Raw genomic sequence first — 16,397 nt, 5'->3', positions numbered from 1 at the left:
GCTACCGGCATCGAGTGGGTGGACACCAGGGATGCTGCCTAACACCCTGCAGGGCACAGGATGGTTCTACCACAGAGGATGCCTAAGCCCCATGGGTCCATGGTACCACAGCTGAGAAACTGCTCTGCAATTTGGTCTTCAACAATGCGGAGTGACTAATGATCCCTTGTGCTTTAAGAAGGCCCAGGGAGCCATCTCTGAGGTCATCACTTCCCTGGGCCTCAGTTTCTCTATCGGGAAAATAGGAACCAGGGCCCTCTCGCTGCTGGTCTGCAGAATAAAAGTTGGGTATAAAAGTGTCCATCACAGGGGGGGCTCAGTAAAGGGCAGAGCTGCACAGGGATCTGCTTGTGCAAATCCTTCTTCCTGGCTTGGTTTCATGCCTCTGTATCCTTAAAGGCTTGGCTTGGGCTCAGCTACCTCTTTTGAGAAAACCTGCCCTCCTATGACAGAGAATGATCTGGTAGAGATGCCAGCAGTACCGCGTGGAGAAGCCGCTGAAGGGCAGCATTCTCTCTGGGGGTGGGAGGTGCCCGGCCCTCGGCCCTCCACTGTGCCACAGGCAGCCGCACGTGTTCAGCCTACCTGGAACGTGTACTTGGCGCTGTAGCCTGACCTTCGGATCCGCACAGTCTCCAGCATGCCTGTGTAGCGCAGCTGCTGCAGCACCAGCTCGTCGTCGAAGCACAGCTCTCTCTGAAACGGGACGCAAGCCATCAGGCAGGTGTCCTGATGATGGCTGGGGATGGGGAGCTGTGGGACCAGATCCTGCGGGATTCCAGATGTGGGCAGGTCCGGAACACGTACGGGCCCTGGCTGCTGTGGAACGGTACCTGGCACAGCCACTGCGGGCACCTGAGACCTGCCTTTCCTTGCTCCAGGCACACGTTTTGGAATAAAGAGGAGGCCAGTCAGCAGCACAGCGTGGGGTGTTACGTTTTCTAGAAAGCCTGGTACCTGATCTGTTCTAATCCCTCGTGTGCAAGAGACAGACGTCACTCCTTACTGCCCCAATTCAAGATCATGTGCTGCAGAGAGTTCTTTTCTACGGGCCCCAGTGCAAACCTGGGCTGAATTTGTGCTCTGGGCCAGGTGCCAGGGTGAGCCCTGGGGGTTCCCCGGAGAGGAGTGCACAGTCTGGGCGGTGGGGAGCCAGACGCCTGTATGAAGGGGGTGGACACTGCTGGGGCTCCTGCGAGAGGTGTCACAGGACAGGGGACCCTGGGCTGACTGCTGAAGAGGAGGGTGGGGAAAGCTGGGTGAAGGCCCATAGGAGAAGGGGGAATCTAAGAGGCTGACAAGGAAAGAGGCACCTGCCTACTGCTACAGGGGTGAGGGGAGGACGGGCCGGGAACAGTGCCGGCTCAAGGCCTGAATTCAGGACAGGAGCTCAGGAGCGAGGCCTCCATGCCTGTGGGCGTCAAGTAGACAGAGGGGAGGGGATGACGTGTGGGGAGGGTGTTATCACAACTGGGTGGGAAGAGGGTGCTGGATCCAGCATCTGGTGGGCTCTTGGAAGCCAGGGATGCTGCTAAACACCCTCCAATGCACAGGACAGCCCTCCACTTCAAAGAGCCGTCTGCTGGCATGGCCCCTGCTCAGAGCAGGTGATGATGGAGCATTTTCCGGGTTTCCCAAAGGTGAAGTAAGAATCTCTGATGGAGGAAGAAGGGTCAGACTCTGTTTCCGGAAGAATGGGGGGCAAAGGCCTTCTCTGAGATACCCCTGGGTGAACTGGAAGACAGGCAGGGAGAGCAGGAGAGGACGGAAGCCATGGTGTGTGGCTGGGAGAAGCCGGGCTCTGATGTTAGCAGAGCGCCCCAGGGGACAGCCGGGGAAATGGGAAGGGCAGAGATAAGGGGCATGGGAGAGGAGGGCCACAAGGGTCCTCTGCCCATCGGTCACTTGCCCCAGAGAGGGAGCCTAGATCCCAACGACTCCCCGCAAATCCCCAGTGGCCCTGGGAGGAAGGAAGCCAGCATCGGGGGCTGAGCCTGTGTCAGAGCCGCACTGGGGCTCTGCTCTTAAAGAAACTTCTGGATGAGCAGTGGGCTCTACGCTCTTGCAGCACGACCTCAGCCCCTCCCTTCGGGTACACTGCGCACTGGCCCCTTTGGGATGTATCCGAAGAGCACGCGAGACCTGTTCCTCCTGGAGCAAACCTTCTCTGGGGCTCTACCATGTTCCAGAAGACGGCCCTGCTTGTGGCTGGCCTTGCTGCCTCCTGCCGACCCCACTCCCCACTGCGGGCCACGGCTCTGTGTATGGTTCCCAGAACCTTTGTGAACACTTGGTTCCTTGAAGCCCTTCTTGCCCCGCCCGCCTCGGCCACCAGACCACGGCCCTCACCTCCCTGAGAGGAGGGAGCCCCTCACCTTCTCGGCGTTGGAGCGGATGCAGCGGATAAAGAAGGGCTCTGCCTTCCCTAGTGCCTCCAGGAGCTTGTTAAGGGACGTCTGGGGAGAGAAACAAGGTGCTGAGCTGAGACGCCTGTGCACGCCTCTCGGCGAGAGGGAATCCAGCTCGCCTGCCTGTCTCAGCAGGGGAGGCTGTGCCGATGTGGGACGTGGGGGCCTAGAGCTGGACGTGCTGACAGGAGGCTGCGCTACCCGGGGGAGCCCCTGGGGGAGCTGTGGGGTCCCTGTGGCTAAGGGCCGCCATCTTGCTCGGGTCACCCAGCTCTTATCTTTGCTTCAGGAGAAGGTGGGGAGAGGATCGGATAAACCCCTTCGGGGGATTTAAACCATGTGTCAGCCTCAGAGGGGCCATGCATGCAGTGCTTTTTGTCTCTGGCCTGCTGTTTTTCAAAAAGGATTTGTGGGCGCTCTGACATGCGGTAATTGCAAAAGAAGCCGAGGTAGAACGGAAGACTCAGACCAAAAAGGGAGAGAAGGGATGAGAAAACCTAATGGTAAGGGTCAGCGGCCATTGGACTCCCCCCTAAAAGGGTCCCCCCATTTCCTGGCAGCCAGAAAAAAAAAGGGAATACATGATCTAAGGACACACAGCTCGGTGGTTACGTTAACTGACATGGTGACTCGTCATTGTTTTAAACTTGGCGTCCTCAACCAGGGGCGATTCTGTCCTCCCTGGGGCATGTGGCAGTATCTGGAGACTCTTTGGTTGTGTCACGGCTGGAGGAGGCTGCTGGCATCTGGTGGGTGGAGGCCAGCGCCGCTGTTCGACATTCCGTCATGCACTGGATGCCCCCCCCCCCGGGGGATGGTCCAGCCCCAGCTGCCGAGCACCACGGGGGCGGGAACCCTGGGGCACTGATCAGCCCTCCGTGTTCAGTTCTTTTGGCTGAGCCACGTGAGAGATGGGCCACCCACCTGGAACTGGGCGCTGATGCTCGGCGGCTTCTTCTTCTTGTGCAGGTGCAGCAGTGACTTGGTGGTACGGTCATGCAGAGTCATACTGATGATGAGCTTCAGGGACTTGGAGTCCAGCAGGTTCTAGGAGAGACACACAGGGTCTGGCCTGTCCTCCTGAGAACCCAGCAGGCACTGAGACGCATTGATTCTGGAGCCAGGAAAATACCCCTGGGGGTGGCAGCTTTTAGTACTGGTCTCAGGATGGACGGTGCTACCAGAAGTCGAGGGCAGGTGGGCCTGGCAGGACTGGGCCTGGGCTGTGCCCACTGAACGGCACCGACGGCAGGAAGGCTGATTACAGCCTCTCTGGAGGCCCAAGTGCCCGGAAAGCAAAGGCCGTGGAGCACAGCTTTCCCTCTGTGCAGCTCAAGGACCGCCAGCAACCCCTCACTGTTGGCTGATGAGAAGGACTCGCACTGTCCCCTCCGATGACCAGACTAGAGGCTGTTCTTACTCTTCCACAGACTTCGTAACCCGTCTGCATGGAGATGGGACAGAGCTCCTGGGTGCACGTTACCCGCAGCCGCTGCTGCGGTCCCGGCGGCCCCCGCCTGGCGGGACCACTCTGGGCGAGGGGGCTCCTCTCCCTGGATACCCAGGAGGTGCTGTGTCTCCCGGAGGTGCCTGGCAGCTAAAGACGCCTGACGTGGGGTAGGACAGGAGGGTCGGTTGCCTCTGAGCCGCGTCAACTCTGTGGAGCTGTTGATGCTCCCGGGCTCCCTATGGACAGGCCAAGCCCACCTCTGTGCTCAGCCCTTCCCTGGCCCCTCTCAGGCATAGAGCGGGTTCCCCTCTATATACCACTTATGCAAAGTCCACTTCAAAAAAACCCAAACATCACCACCTCCAATTCATCTCAACAGGAGACATTTTTTGGGGGGGAGTGGGGGAAGAGGAAGACAAGGGGAAGAGGAAGGAAGTAAGAAAGCCAGAGAAGTTAAAAGCCACCCCCACCCCCATTTTCCAGAAAATGACTTGAGCCAGGTGCTCTAGACAGACAAAAAGCAAGGCAGCGTTAGATGGCATCGCAGGCGTTTACCTTTGGAATGATCTGCTTTTGTTTGGTACCTTTACTTTTCCTGTCAAAAATATTAAAAATGGTTTTGTGAACAGAAGGCACATGGGGTCTGGATCTGGGTTAGTTCAGCAAGCCACGCCGGGCGGGTTAGAAGGAGCGAGAGCAGAGAGAAAGGAGTCGAGAAGCACAAGTGCAACGAGGCCACTGCCGCAGCCTCTCCAAGGACCAGTTGGGCGCTTCTGCTGGTCTGTGCACACGGGCTTCCCTGGGCGACAAGAGCATCTGGTCTGGGGGCCACTGGGTGTCCAGCGAGCAGGAGAGGCGGCTGGTAATCTACACAGCAGAACATGCATCTGCGCAGGGCTGGCTGTGGGTGGATCTCATAAGAGGATGGGGACACTCCGAGTGGAGCTGTGAAGGATCCTGCAGGGGTCAGTGACTACCAGGAGCCCCCGCTCTATTTGCTACATGTTGGCAAACTCAAAGTAGGCGCACAGAACCCCAGCTGGGCCCTCTCCCCTGCAACACGCTGAATGGGGCCGGGGTAGGAGCGCCTTTTGGACTTGCGCCGGCACAAAGTTAAAAATGAAAGCTGATCTTTTGTTAAAGGAAGGAGGGGCAGCCCCCATACTGTCAGACGCTTTATGGAAACAAAAGGGAAAAATGTTAAAAAAAAACTGCAGCTTGGCTTGTTTTTAGGAACTGCTGAGGAGACGGGGCCCCACAGATCTGCCGTGCGTGGCTGCAAGGTTCTACATGTGTCAGGTTTCATCTTAATCCCCATGGGGTGGAGTAAGGCCCTAATAAAAACGTATGTGGAAAAGGGCTCCCTTGAGAGTACGAAGTGCGCTCTCAGGCAGCCCCAGTTGTCTGCGCGGGGCTGTGGGTAGGAAAATCATCAGCCCTGCTTTGCAGAAGGAGGCCGAGTGTTTGGAGTGCTCAGGCCAGCCAGGGAGCGGGAGGGAGCCGGGTCCAAGCCTCGTCTGTGTGGTTTCTGGGTCCTTCCTACCACAGCACACTGCAGTCCGCACACCGGAGGGCCACAAAATCGTACGCCCCACTTCCAGCAGTTTCTTTATAAGCTCAGTGGCCAAGGGGCAGGAAGGAAGCAAGCCTTGTTCTGTATGTCTGGGGGTAGGCTGGACTCCGACACTTTGTGCAAGGCGCATTCCTGCGAAGCTGTGCTGGACACCAGGGAGCTGGTGGCAATTTGGGCCACAGCAGCCCCTGGCGTGGGCGTGCTAAGAGGGCCACTGAACTGAGCAACTGCTGGCGTGGGAATGGAACCACAAGCCAGAGCGCAGCGCTTGCAGCGGCTGATTCAGCATTATGGATCCCGGGAGCGGGGAGGCAGTCGTTGCACTTGTTGGGGGGAGGCACCCGCAGCCTTGGGGGGACTCACAGGATGAAGGTGCGGGGTTTCTGGAGCCGACTGAGGGACTGGAGAAGCCTACGGGGGTCCTCACCCTGCCAGGGCAATCCTTTGATGGTCTTGATGATTTGGTCATGCAAATCGCTGAGTGAAGGGGTGGAGGGGTACAGTGACAGAAAGGAGACCGAGTTAGAGCAGTGGGCCCTCCACCTTGGGGTCCCTGGCACGGTCGGGACTGTCCCTAGGCCACTGGAGCTAAAACATGCAGCTCGGGACGCCTACTCACTGCTGTCTCTCTCTCTTGCACCAAGAAGACGGGGGACTGGGTTCAGGCAGGAGTGGCCCTCACCCCATAGGGGGTCCCCTTCCTCTGGGGAAGCCGGGGCCACTTTGGGCCCCACGGATACTGCAGCATGGTTTCTCACATCACTGAAAAAGACCTCGCATTGAAGAGCCTTTTGGAACCAGTGAAAAGCATCAAGAGGCGGCTGAAAACAGGAGGGGGTTCTCCGAGGAAAGGTTGGTTCCTCTCAATTCTGTGGCCATGTGCCAGCCTCCTTTCCCTTCAAAAAAGGTCTTGGGAAGAGTAAATTGAAATTTACATAGGGGTTCTCAACCAGGGCGATGCTGTCGCCTGCGTCCTCCCCACTGGGGACATTTGGTTGTCACGTGGGGGGACGTGGGGGAAACAATACTGGCATCTGGTGGGTGGAGGCAAAGAATGCTGCTCAACCCCCTACGGTGCACGTGATGGTCCCATCCCAGAGAGTGACCGGCACAGAGCAGAGGGTGGGACACCCTGGCTCAAGAAGATCTTTACCCCAAAGACCTCAACCGTATCAGCTTTGGTTTGTTCAATGACTGCGGGTTCAGGTTCAGATCTGAGAGTACGTTCCAGGCCCGCACTCTTGACGCCGGTGTGTGACAAGGAGAACAACTTAGAGGAGAAAACCGAGTGCTCTGAAAAAAGCTATTCGGGAAGGACGTCTAGCTGACAAATGTCTTTGAAAGAACTTTGGAAGTGAGGTGGCAATGACTGCACAATGAAGACGGGAGTTTCTGGTTTTTGTTTTAAATTCCTTATTCCAGTTATTTCAAGTGCATGTTTAAGCTCTGGGCAGTTGGCCTGGAAAGACCCCGACCGGCAGCCCCCGCGTGTTCCATGCACCATGCCCGGCTGGACAGCCTCACTTACCTCTGCTCCCTCGCCCTCCAGGGAGGCACGGAGGGCAAAGACAACAGAGCGGCCACATTTGCTTCCACACCCTGAGCAGTCAGTGCAGCGGCCAGGGCTCTGGACGAGGCCTGTGGCTTCCACCTGTAACCCCCTAACTTGACCAAACGTGGTGAGAGCGCCCCCTGCAGGACCTGGCGCCCAGTGCTCCCTGAGCCCTCTCTCCTGGCCCTGGACGCTGCACAGAGAGCCTAGGGACCAGCTCCTCTGTTGTGCCTCCCTGGTCTCGGGTTCGAAGGCCCTTGCTCTACTTACTTCTTGCTTTCATAGAAAGCAAAGATGTCCTCAAAAGCGTTAATATCGAACTCCTCAGAGCCGTCAACTGAGAAATCTAGCATTGAGCAGCTGAAAGGGAGAATCTGTATAAACTAAATGCACTCCAGGGGCAGGACCCACAGCCAGGGGGGCCAGGCCCTGGGGAGACTGACATCACTTCAGCAACTGCCAGTCAAGGGCCACCATTCAGTCTTTGCAGAAGAAAAACCAAAATAACCCCTAAGCAAATAGGGGAAGTGCATGGTTTTTCCCTTATCCCCTTTTGGATGAAAACGCCAACTTAAAAACACCATCTTTTTAAAAGCAGGGAAAAGACCCTCTATGCTTTCAGACAAACAACCATCCAGTCACTTACCCAGGTGCTAGTTCTACCTTCACACACATTTCTATGTATGTCTTAAAGTTTTTGCAAAGGGCACAAAAATAACTTTTTGATGTTCAAATATTTAGTGACTCGCTCCTTGGGGATTTCTGCCTTGAGAAAAACGCCAGGGACTCAGCTGCCCCCACTGCCTGCCTCGTCTGGTTCAAATGGTTCCCCCTCTGGCTTTGTCATTGCCTTAGTCATCTGTCCGGTGTGGCCTTTTTCACCCCACCTTCCTGGGCGCACGTGCCTGATCACTTTTACACTTAGTACAAGCTCGGGTCTGTGAAGGGCCCTTGATCATTGCTAAGTGGCCCCAAAATACCACAAGGTCATCTCAGGTGCAAAAGGGAGGTGTTGGCGTTTCTAACTGTGAAGGAAATACCTCAGCAGATCTGCTTTCAGGACACCCGGGCCAGGCTCAGCGAGGACGTGTTTTAAGCTAAGCCTGATGCTTGGTGGGGACTGGTGGTCCCTTGGCCCCACCCACCAACTGCCACAACCCAACTGTGAAAAAGATCCTTTATAACCTGAGCTGCCCCAGATCTTCCTAAAGCAAGGCCTGGTTGCAGAAAAGTGGCAGCCAGGTGCTGTTGGCTTCTGGGTCTTTTTGGTTCAGGTGATTTCTGGGTAATGTCAACCCTGGCCTGGGTTCAGGGTGTAGGGTTTCCAGAACTGTTTTAAACAACGTTGCTGCCTACCCGTTTTGATTGGGACAAATCAAGGACTTGCTCACCGGTACAGCTTTTCCGAGGGGGTGATGGCTCCTCTCTGTAGCTCTCCCAGGGGACTTCGGATGCCAGGGCTGCCCAGTGCTGCTGGGGACACAGACAAGATGGACTTGGGGCGCAGGGTTGCCTGGAGCGCGAAGGCTGTTGTCTTTTCTAGGAGGCCGCGGTCCTGACTTGAACCCGTCTTAAAAGAATAGCCTTATACTCCAATGCGGGCAGAGTAGGGGATTGTGGTGTCTGCTCTTCAAACAGCAACCATTTACTCCTGCTTCTCATAAAGAACTTAATCTTTTGGTCCTCCTTTTAATCAACATCCTTCGTAAAACAGAGTTCCCTGGCTGGTGCCTGAATCCAGTGGCCCTAAGGGAACCACTTAACAATTCTGGGCCTCAGGTTGTCACAGAAAAACAGGGATAGATCTTCCTGCTTCGTGAGGGTGATGATGTTAAATTATACACGAGTCCGGGCCGGGTAGCTCAGTTGGTTAGAGCACTGTCCTGATAAGCCAAGGTTTTGGGTTCAATCCCTGCTCAGGGCACATACAAGATCAACCAATGAAAGCATCAATAATTGAAACAAAAGTAGATGTTTCTCTCTCTCTCTAAAATCAAGAAATAAAAATTTAAAAAATATACCCCTGGCAGTTTCTGGTGATGACAAAGAGCCCCGGAGTTAGGCAGAGGTCACGGTTGCACAGCGGTGTGGGTGTGCCGAATGCCACTGCAAGGTGCACTTCAAAATGGACCCCTGAAGGGGACGTGGGCCTCCCCGACATACCTGCAGCCTTCTCAGCCCTCTCAGCCCGCAGGCGCCCGGCCTCCCGCAGCACCGCCATGGCCCGGATGGCGGCCCGGAGCATGGCCCAGCGGAACACCGCCACCGGGTCCATGCCGATGAGCTCCCGCACGTAGGAGCTGTCACTGCCCCGCAGAAGTGCCACAATGTCTGGCCGCATGTAGTCCATGTTCTTCTCCCGGAAGTCCTGGTGGGGACAGAGGCAGGCAGTCACCCACTGGTGCCAGGACAGGAAAGGGAGGTGACGGGCTGGGGCCCATCGTAACAACAGGGAGTGGTATCTGCCCCTGGAGCTGGGGGTTCAGGGTCAGGTCTGAGTGCCCTGGTACCTTGCCCAGCATGACTAACCTAAAGGGGGTGGACTAAGCAGGCACCAGAGGGAAGGGGCCTCCAGATGACCCACGGGATCCTTTTCCCACCCCCCGGGCCTGACTCGTACCTTAATCTGGTATTTCACCTTCCCTGCGAAGTGCTGGATGATGAAGGCTGGCTCCATGATGGGGGTGCCGAGGAAGTACCTGTTGTCCTCATGCTGCTGTTTGAACTTGGCCAGCAGGGTCTGGCTCGTGGCATGGGGGAAGCTAGGAATAAGATTTGAAACTGTTAGCTGCAAGAAGGGTGGCTGATCACCGACCCTGCATGGCAGGTTGCAGGTCCTCTGCCATCGAGGCGGGCACCCAGGTACATGGTGCTCGGGCTGCTCTAGGTGTCAAGGCTGAGGGCCAGACACCTGTCACCTGGTATAATGGGGCCAAGAGCAAAAGGACGCACTCAGGGCTGTGTGGTGAGCTCAGAGTGCGACAGAGAGGTAACAGTGGGACTTGGACCCACCAGAGGCAGCTCCCAGGAATGATCCCAGGACAGGGGGACTCTGGCCTCAGACCCATCTGTACTTGGATGCTGTATCTTGGAGGGGGTCTTGCCGTTAGGGGGAGGGTGGTCGGGGCAGAGAAAGAGTCAAGGGCACCCATTGCGCTTGACTATTTCTGCCTCCCATGAAGGCTACACCACAGTTGGCTTTGGCATGTCCTGCCTGTGCTCATCCAGCCTTGCTGGAAACACAGGGGTACAATATAGCTCTGAATCCCCAATGCCCATGGCTTAAGGGGGGGTGTCAAAGGGGAAGATCCTGTAGCTACTAAGCCCATCATTCCCAGGACTGCGGAGAGGCTGTGGAAACTAAGGGACCTGCTCACATAGCTTGTCTGGATAAATAATGCGCTACTTTACAAAACCTAAATCAATGTAAGAAAAACAATCCCCAATAAACCAAAAAAGCCCGATTTTAAACAAAGACAGATCTGACCCTGCTGGGCCTGGTCTTGCCTCCCACGCCTCTCCCACTGGCAGGTCTGGGTGTTTCCTGGGAGGGATGGTTTAGCTGGCCCTTGGTAGCACCCTCCCCTTTCTCATATCTAAAGGTTTTCTCTCTGGATCCTGGTGTGAATGAACCTGTCTGCCCCGGCCCTGCATGAGGACTTGGTGTGAGGCAGGAGGTGAGCCTGATTGTTCCAGCCCCACAGGGGAGGCAGCAGCACATGCGGGCCCAGAAAAGAGGTGTTAATAAAAAGACGTGTCCTGATACCTAGAAGCTATGATTCTGACCTTATTTGGAAATAGGGCCTTTGTAGATGTAGTCAAGTTAAAATGAGTGAATGATGGTGGGCACTAACCCAAAATACTGGGCTCTTTATAAGAGGAGATGAGATATAGACCAGCAGAGATGGTGATGTGACCACAGAGGCAGAAATTGGGGCAATGCAGCCAAGAGCCAAGGACATGTGGTGCCACTAGAAGCTGAAAGAGGCAGGGAGGATTTGCCCCTAGAGCCTTGGAGGGTGTGCAGCTCTGCGGACCTCTTGATGGCGGCTTCCTGACACTGATTTCAGACTTCTGGCCTCTAGAACCGTGAGAGAATGAATTTCTGTTGTTCTCAGCAGTCCCCTTTGTGGTCATTTATTACAGCAGCTGCAGCAGGTGAATTTCAGTGACTGTGATTTCAGTGACTGCAGCTGGGTGACCGAGCATGAGACACCTTATAAATATCCCTTCTGGCCTTTACTGCATCCTGTGGACAAGGGGTGCCAGGCTCCACAGAGAGTACGCTTCTGGGCCCTGATTCCACATGCTGCCCTTTGCAAGGATGCACCGACCGCGTTCCCAGCTTCTGGGCTCAGGTCCCCTGGTGCTTTCCCAAGAACTCCCAGGGGGATGTTCTTGGGATGTCTGGATTTGGGGTAAGGCTCTGGGGGCTGCAGAACTGGACTGGGTATCCGGGTTTGTGGATGCACCGGGACACGGACACTCACTTGCTCTCTTCATCCAGCAGATAGAAGAGGCCAGTGGGCTTCTTGCTGATCAGATGGATGCAGCCGACGTTGTCCGTGTAGTCAATGTTGTGCCATGAGATCCCCTCACTCTGGTACTCTTCCTGCAGGGTTTGGGCAGGGCATCCAGTAAGCTCATTATTTCACAGCTTTGTTAACATTTGCATAGTACATGTTACATATAAACATATTATACACAGTGGGCAAAAGCAGGTTTACAGTTGTGAGTGTACCACGCCACTGATTCAATAAAGCTATTGTAACAATCATAGCCTGCATGTTTTTTTCCACCCAAAGAACTGGAAACCTACTTTTGCCCACCCCTGTATTTACGCATGCGCATATCTAGACACAGATGTGTAAATAACAGAATACATATTATATCAATAGAAGTGCATTAATCATTACATAAGGTTATTATATAAGTTAATAATTAGTAACGTGAAACAACGCACATTCTCAAACATCTCTCATGGCAAGGTGCTTAACCTCACACTTAAAGTCCCCAAGGAGTCAGCAAGCTTTCTCTGTGAAGAGCCAGACTGTAAATATGTAAAATTCTACTAGTTAGATGGTATCTGTCACAATTACTCAGTTTTGCTGCTGTGGCTTGAAAGCAGCCAGGAATGGTATGTAAATAAATGGGTGTGTCTATGTGCCAATAAAGCTTTATTTATAAAAACAGGCAGTGGGGCTGGATTTGGCCTCTGGACCCCTGCTCAGGAAATGCAATGTCTGAAATAGCCATGTAACGTTAGTGACTTACTTAACTTCTAATTTACTTGTCACATTTTAAAATGTAAAAAGAAACAAGTGAAGGTAACTTTAATAATATACTTAACTTAACCCTGTATATCAAAATCTCTGCAATTCACTGTGTATTTTGCACAACTCAATTTGGACCAACAAGTAGTCAGAAAGCATAATAGCAAAACCAATAGCATTATTGGCTTGGCCAAAAGTTTCATTCGTTTTATTTCCTGTAAGATGGCTCTAGTAGCACTCAGTTGTCTTTAGCTTCATTCAAAACAGTTTTGTTAGATTATATTGTGACAGCTGTCATATTAGCATGCATTAAAAAAAAAATTGAATTTCTGTGTAGTTAATATTGAAGATGGAAGAAAATAAGCAACATTTTCGGCATTTATGCTTTATTATTTCAAGAAAGATAAAAACACAACTGAAATGTAAAAAGAAAAAAAAAAGAAAAGATTTGTGCAGTGTATGGAGAAGGTGCTATAACCAAGCAAATGTGGTTTGTGAAGTTTCGTGCTGGAGATTTCTAGCTGGCTGATGTTCCATGGTTGGGTAGACTAGTTGAAGTTGATAGCAATCAAATTGAGACATTAACTGAGAACAATCAATGTTATACCTCACAGGAGATAGCCAACATAGTGAAAATATCCAAATCAGGCACTGAAAATCATTTGCATCAGCTTGGTTATATTTATCACTTTGATGTTTGGATTCTGCATATGTCAAGCAAAAAAACCTTCTTGACTGTATTTTCACATGCGATTCTCCACTGAAATGTAATGAAAACGTTGTTTTTAAAACAAATTGTGACGGGCCATGAAAAGTGGATGCTTTACAATAACGTGGAATGGAAGCGATCGTGGGGCAAGCAAAATGAACCATCACCAGCCACACCAAAGACTGGTCTTCACCCAAGAAGCTGATGTGTGTATATGGTGGGATCGGGAGTCCTCTATTATGAGCTCCTTCTGGAAAAACAAACGATTAATTCCAAGTACTGCTGCTGATGAGACCAACTGAAAGCAGCACTCGAGGAAAAGTGTCTGGAATCAGTCAACAGAGAACACATCATCTTCCATCAGGATAACGCAAGATCGCATGTTTCTTTGATGACCAGGCAAAACTGTTACAGCTTGGCTGGGAAGTTCTGATTCATTGGCCGTATTCACCAGACATTGCACCTTTGGATTTCCATTTATTTCAATCTTTACAAAACTCTTTTAATGGAAAAAAATTTCAATTCCCTGGAAGGCTGCAAAAGGCACCTGGAACAGTTCTTTGCTCAAAGAGACAAAAAGTTTTGGGAAGATGGATTTATGAAGTTGCCTGAAAGATGGCAGAAGGTAGTGGAACAAAATGGTGAATACACTGTTTAATAAAGTTATTGGTGAAAATGAAAACATGTGTCTTTTGTTTTTACTTAGAACAAACTGTTTGGCCAACCCAATATATAACCCCATCAGTTTTTTTCCCTGTCAGAATCATCAACAAGAAGGGTAACGTGTGGGTAAAGATCGCTGAGTATTTACTATTGAAAAGACACATAATATAGATTATCAATATCAATGACCAAAGCAAATCTTTATTAGGCAACCGCGTTTCTCTCCCATTTGAGCAGAGAGAAGGTGCAAAATTGACCTGTGACAGAAAATATCCCCAATGGTTTGCCTCATCAGGGGGCTGGGCGGAATTTTCCCCGGACTTTCCTTTTTTTGCAGAGAAAAATCCTGGGGCAGGTTTGATGACAAACCAGACCCCGAGGGAGATCCCGGCTGTAGCTCATCCTGTCCTCCCCTGGGCTGGATGGGTGACAGTGGCACTTCCTTACCTGCTCTAGTTTGAAAATGTGCTGGTTGAAATAATACTGGAGCTGCTCGTTGGCATAGTTGATGCAGAACTGTTCAAAGCTGTTCCTCTCAAAGTCCTCAAACCCAAAGATGTCGAGGACCCCGATGGACAAGCACTGGGGCAAGAGAGAACAGAGTTGTTACTGCTGGGCCCTCCCTTGGCAGCACCCACTCTGTTGTGTTGTGAGGGCCCTACGCTTGGAACCTGCAATATTTGAATAAGGAGCCCGTGTTTTCATTTTTGCTGGGACCCGAGAATTGCATTCCGTCCTGTTCCCTGGGCTTGGAGGATCTGGCCTCTTGCCTGACGATGGCTACAGCCACCTTGTCTGCTGACATCACATGTCATCTACCTGCGTGGCAGTGAGGGCACAGCCTGCCCGAGCCCAGCTTCGCAGGGCGGTGGGGTGGGGGCAGGGCACTCACCGAGACAGACTCTTCCATGTCTTTCTTATTGAGGAGGGCGTGGTTAATGCGCAGCACAATCCAGTCGAACAGGGCACTGTACAGAGACTTGGCCATGGAGTCGCGGGCAGTGATAGCCTGTGGGCGCAAAGGGTATGTCATACCCCAGCAAGATGGGCCCCATACACGGGAGAAGTTAAGGCAGTGACTCATCTGACACTAACTCATCTGACACTCCCCTTACTTTACATGCGGCCCTGTCAGCTCAAACACCCTTGCACACTGAAGTATGAACCGGAAAGCCTTGATCTAGCAGCCTGTGGTTCAGCCAAGTCTCTCTCAAGTGCCGACTCACTCCTCAGAGCTACTGGGGACTGACGAGGGTGGAACGTGGGCTCGGGGAGGGCACTGGGCCTGCCACCATGGGAAAACGAGCTGGGAGGTCCTGCGGGCTCCACGCCAGGCCCCTTGCTGTTCTGGGAGCATGAAGGGGCCGACGTCATAAAAGCAGTAATGGCTTTAACAATTTTCCTAAGGCCTTATGGGGGTCTAACTGACACACAAGAAATTCCTTTTTTGTGTGTTCAGACCTACATGGTGACAGACAGTTGTCTACTATCAAGATCTAGGACATACCCCTCTGATTTTGCCTTTCTTGGGAAGCCAGGGAAATGGAGCCTCGAGAGATGCATCCTGGCATCTTCTACCTGGTGCTCTGCCGCTGGGGCCTCAGGGATCTTGCATACTGCAGGGTGCCTCTGTCCCTGGGGACTCAGACTGTGGTGCCTGTCTGAGATGCCCAAGCAGCTTCCACCACCAGCTAAAAATCACTCCCCGCCCCAGTGGCTAGGTACTTTCCTGCTGCTGTCCAAGCGGCAAGCTGTACCCACATTGCTCTTGAGACATAAAAACCCAAGGAAAACACACCATAAACATCCAGGCTGGAGCCAAGGCCAGAGAGAGGCACCTTATCAATATTTAGGGACCCACATAATGATTGTGAAGGTCATGCTCTAGTTCTGGGCTTGACAAAGTTTTTCTGCAAAGTGCCAAAGGACCAATATTCTTGGCTTTTCAGGCCAGATGGGGTCTCCATTGCAATTCTTTATCTCTGCACCGTAGCAGGAAAGCAGCATGTAAACGAATGGGCGAGGCTGCATGCCAATCAAACTTTATTTACAAAGGCAGGTAGCAGGCCGGATTTGGCTGCAAGTCTCACCGCTTCTGCTGGTAAGAAACAGCACGGCCAAGAGGCACCCGGGAGCACAGACATGAATATACGTGGCCCAAGGCCTGACACTTGGGCTGCAGTTTGCTGTCTAGGCTGGTCTGTGCTGCACCGGAGCTCACAGGAGAACCAGAGGCACGGCAGGGGCTCTCCTCTGTCACTTGGGCAGGTGAAACACCACCCATGCTGGCTGTTTCCAAAGGTTTCCCTTCACAAGGTTTTGGGGCCTGGTGCCCTCTGAAAGCCCAGGGCAGCGCTCACCTCGCTGAGACTGTAGGGAAGGATGAGCTTGTCGTTGGCGGTCACCGTTTTTCTCTTGGTCAGAACCTCCACCAAGATCTCTCGCTTCACCTGTATCAAGGTCAAGGAGGGAGATAAAGAACGGGTGCGGGTGCAGACTTGCCCAATGGGTTCTTATGTCATTGAGACAAGGCCTGAAGACCAAGGAAGGCCCGAGAAGGACCCCCAAGGGCTGTGCCAGGAAGTGGGCCCAACCCACAGTGTGCACTATGCTCATGTGGTTCAGAGAGACCACACCCACGGTTGACAGCCCTAGGTGTATGAAGGCAGTCTGGGTGTCACTGTGGGCCTCAGGCTCACATGCTGCCGGGTAAGCTGCATTTATAGCTGTTACAGCCTGTGTGGGGGGCCGACTAGGGGCTTGGCCCTC

The 16,397-nt window shown here is 53.0% G+C and overlaps 1 protein-coding gene across 1 annotated transcript in view; it reads right to left on the bottom strand.

Annotated features, from left to right (window-relative positions):
• The window catches only part of MYO9B (myosin IXB), an 81,028-nt gene that overhangs the window by 17,768 nt on the left and 46,863 nt on the right, over positions 1-16,397 (bottom strand). The window contains exons 8-19 of the mRNA XM_054578861.1: positions 15,989-16,078; positions 14,521-14,637; positions 14,076-14,210; positions 11,474-11,595; positions 9,604-9,745; positions 9,147-9,351; positions 8,375-8,453; positions 5,795-5,908; positions 4,414-4,453; positions 3,333-3,455; positions 2,376-2,456; positions 586-696 (exon numbers count right to left, since the gene is read on the bottom strand). Coding sequence (XP_054434836.1) covers positions 586-696; positions 2,376-2,456; positions 3,333-3,455; positions 4,414-4,453; positions 5,795-5,908; positions 8,375-8,453; positions 9,147-9,351; positions 9,604-9,745; positions 11,474-11,595; positions 14,076-14,210; positions 14,521-14,637; positions 15,989-16,078 — 1,359 coding nt within the window. The remainder of the gene's footprint in view (positions 1-585; positions 697-2,375; positions 2,457-3,332; positions 3,456-4,413; positions 4,454-5,794; positions 5,909-8,374; positions 8,454-9,146; positions 9,352-9,603; positions 9,746-11,473; positions 11,596-14,075; positions 14,211-14,520; positions 14,638-15,988; positions 16,079-16,397) is intronic.

The sequence above is a fragment of the Pteronotus mesoamericanus genome, unplaced genomic scaffold (genome assembly GCF_021234165.1).
Source record: "Pteronotus mesoamericanus isolate MK-2021 breed Mesoamerican mustached bat unplaced genomic scaffold, CSHL_Meso_final contig_502, whole genome shotgun sequence".
In the NCBI taxonomy this organism is placed as follows: Eukaryota; Metazoa; Chordata; class Mammalia; order Chiroptera; family Mormoopidae; genus Pteronotus; species Pteronotus mesoamericanus.
Note: the sequence above shows the minus strand (reverse complement) of the source record. Positions and strands in the feature narration are given on the sequence as shown.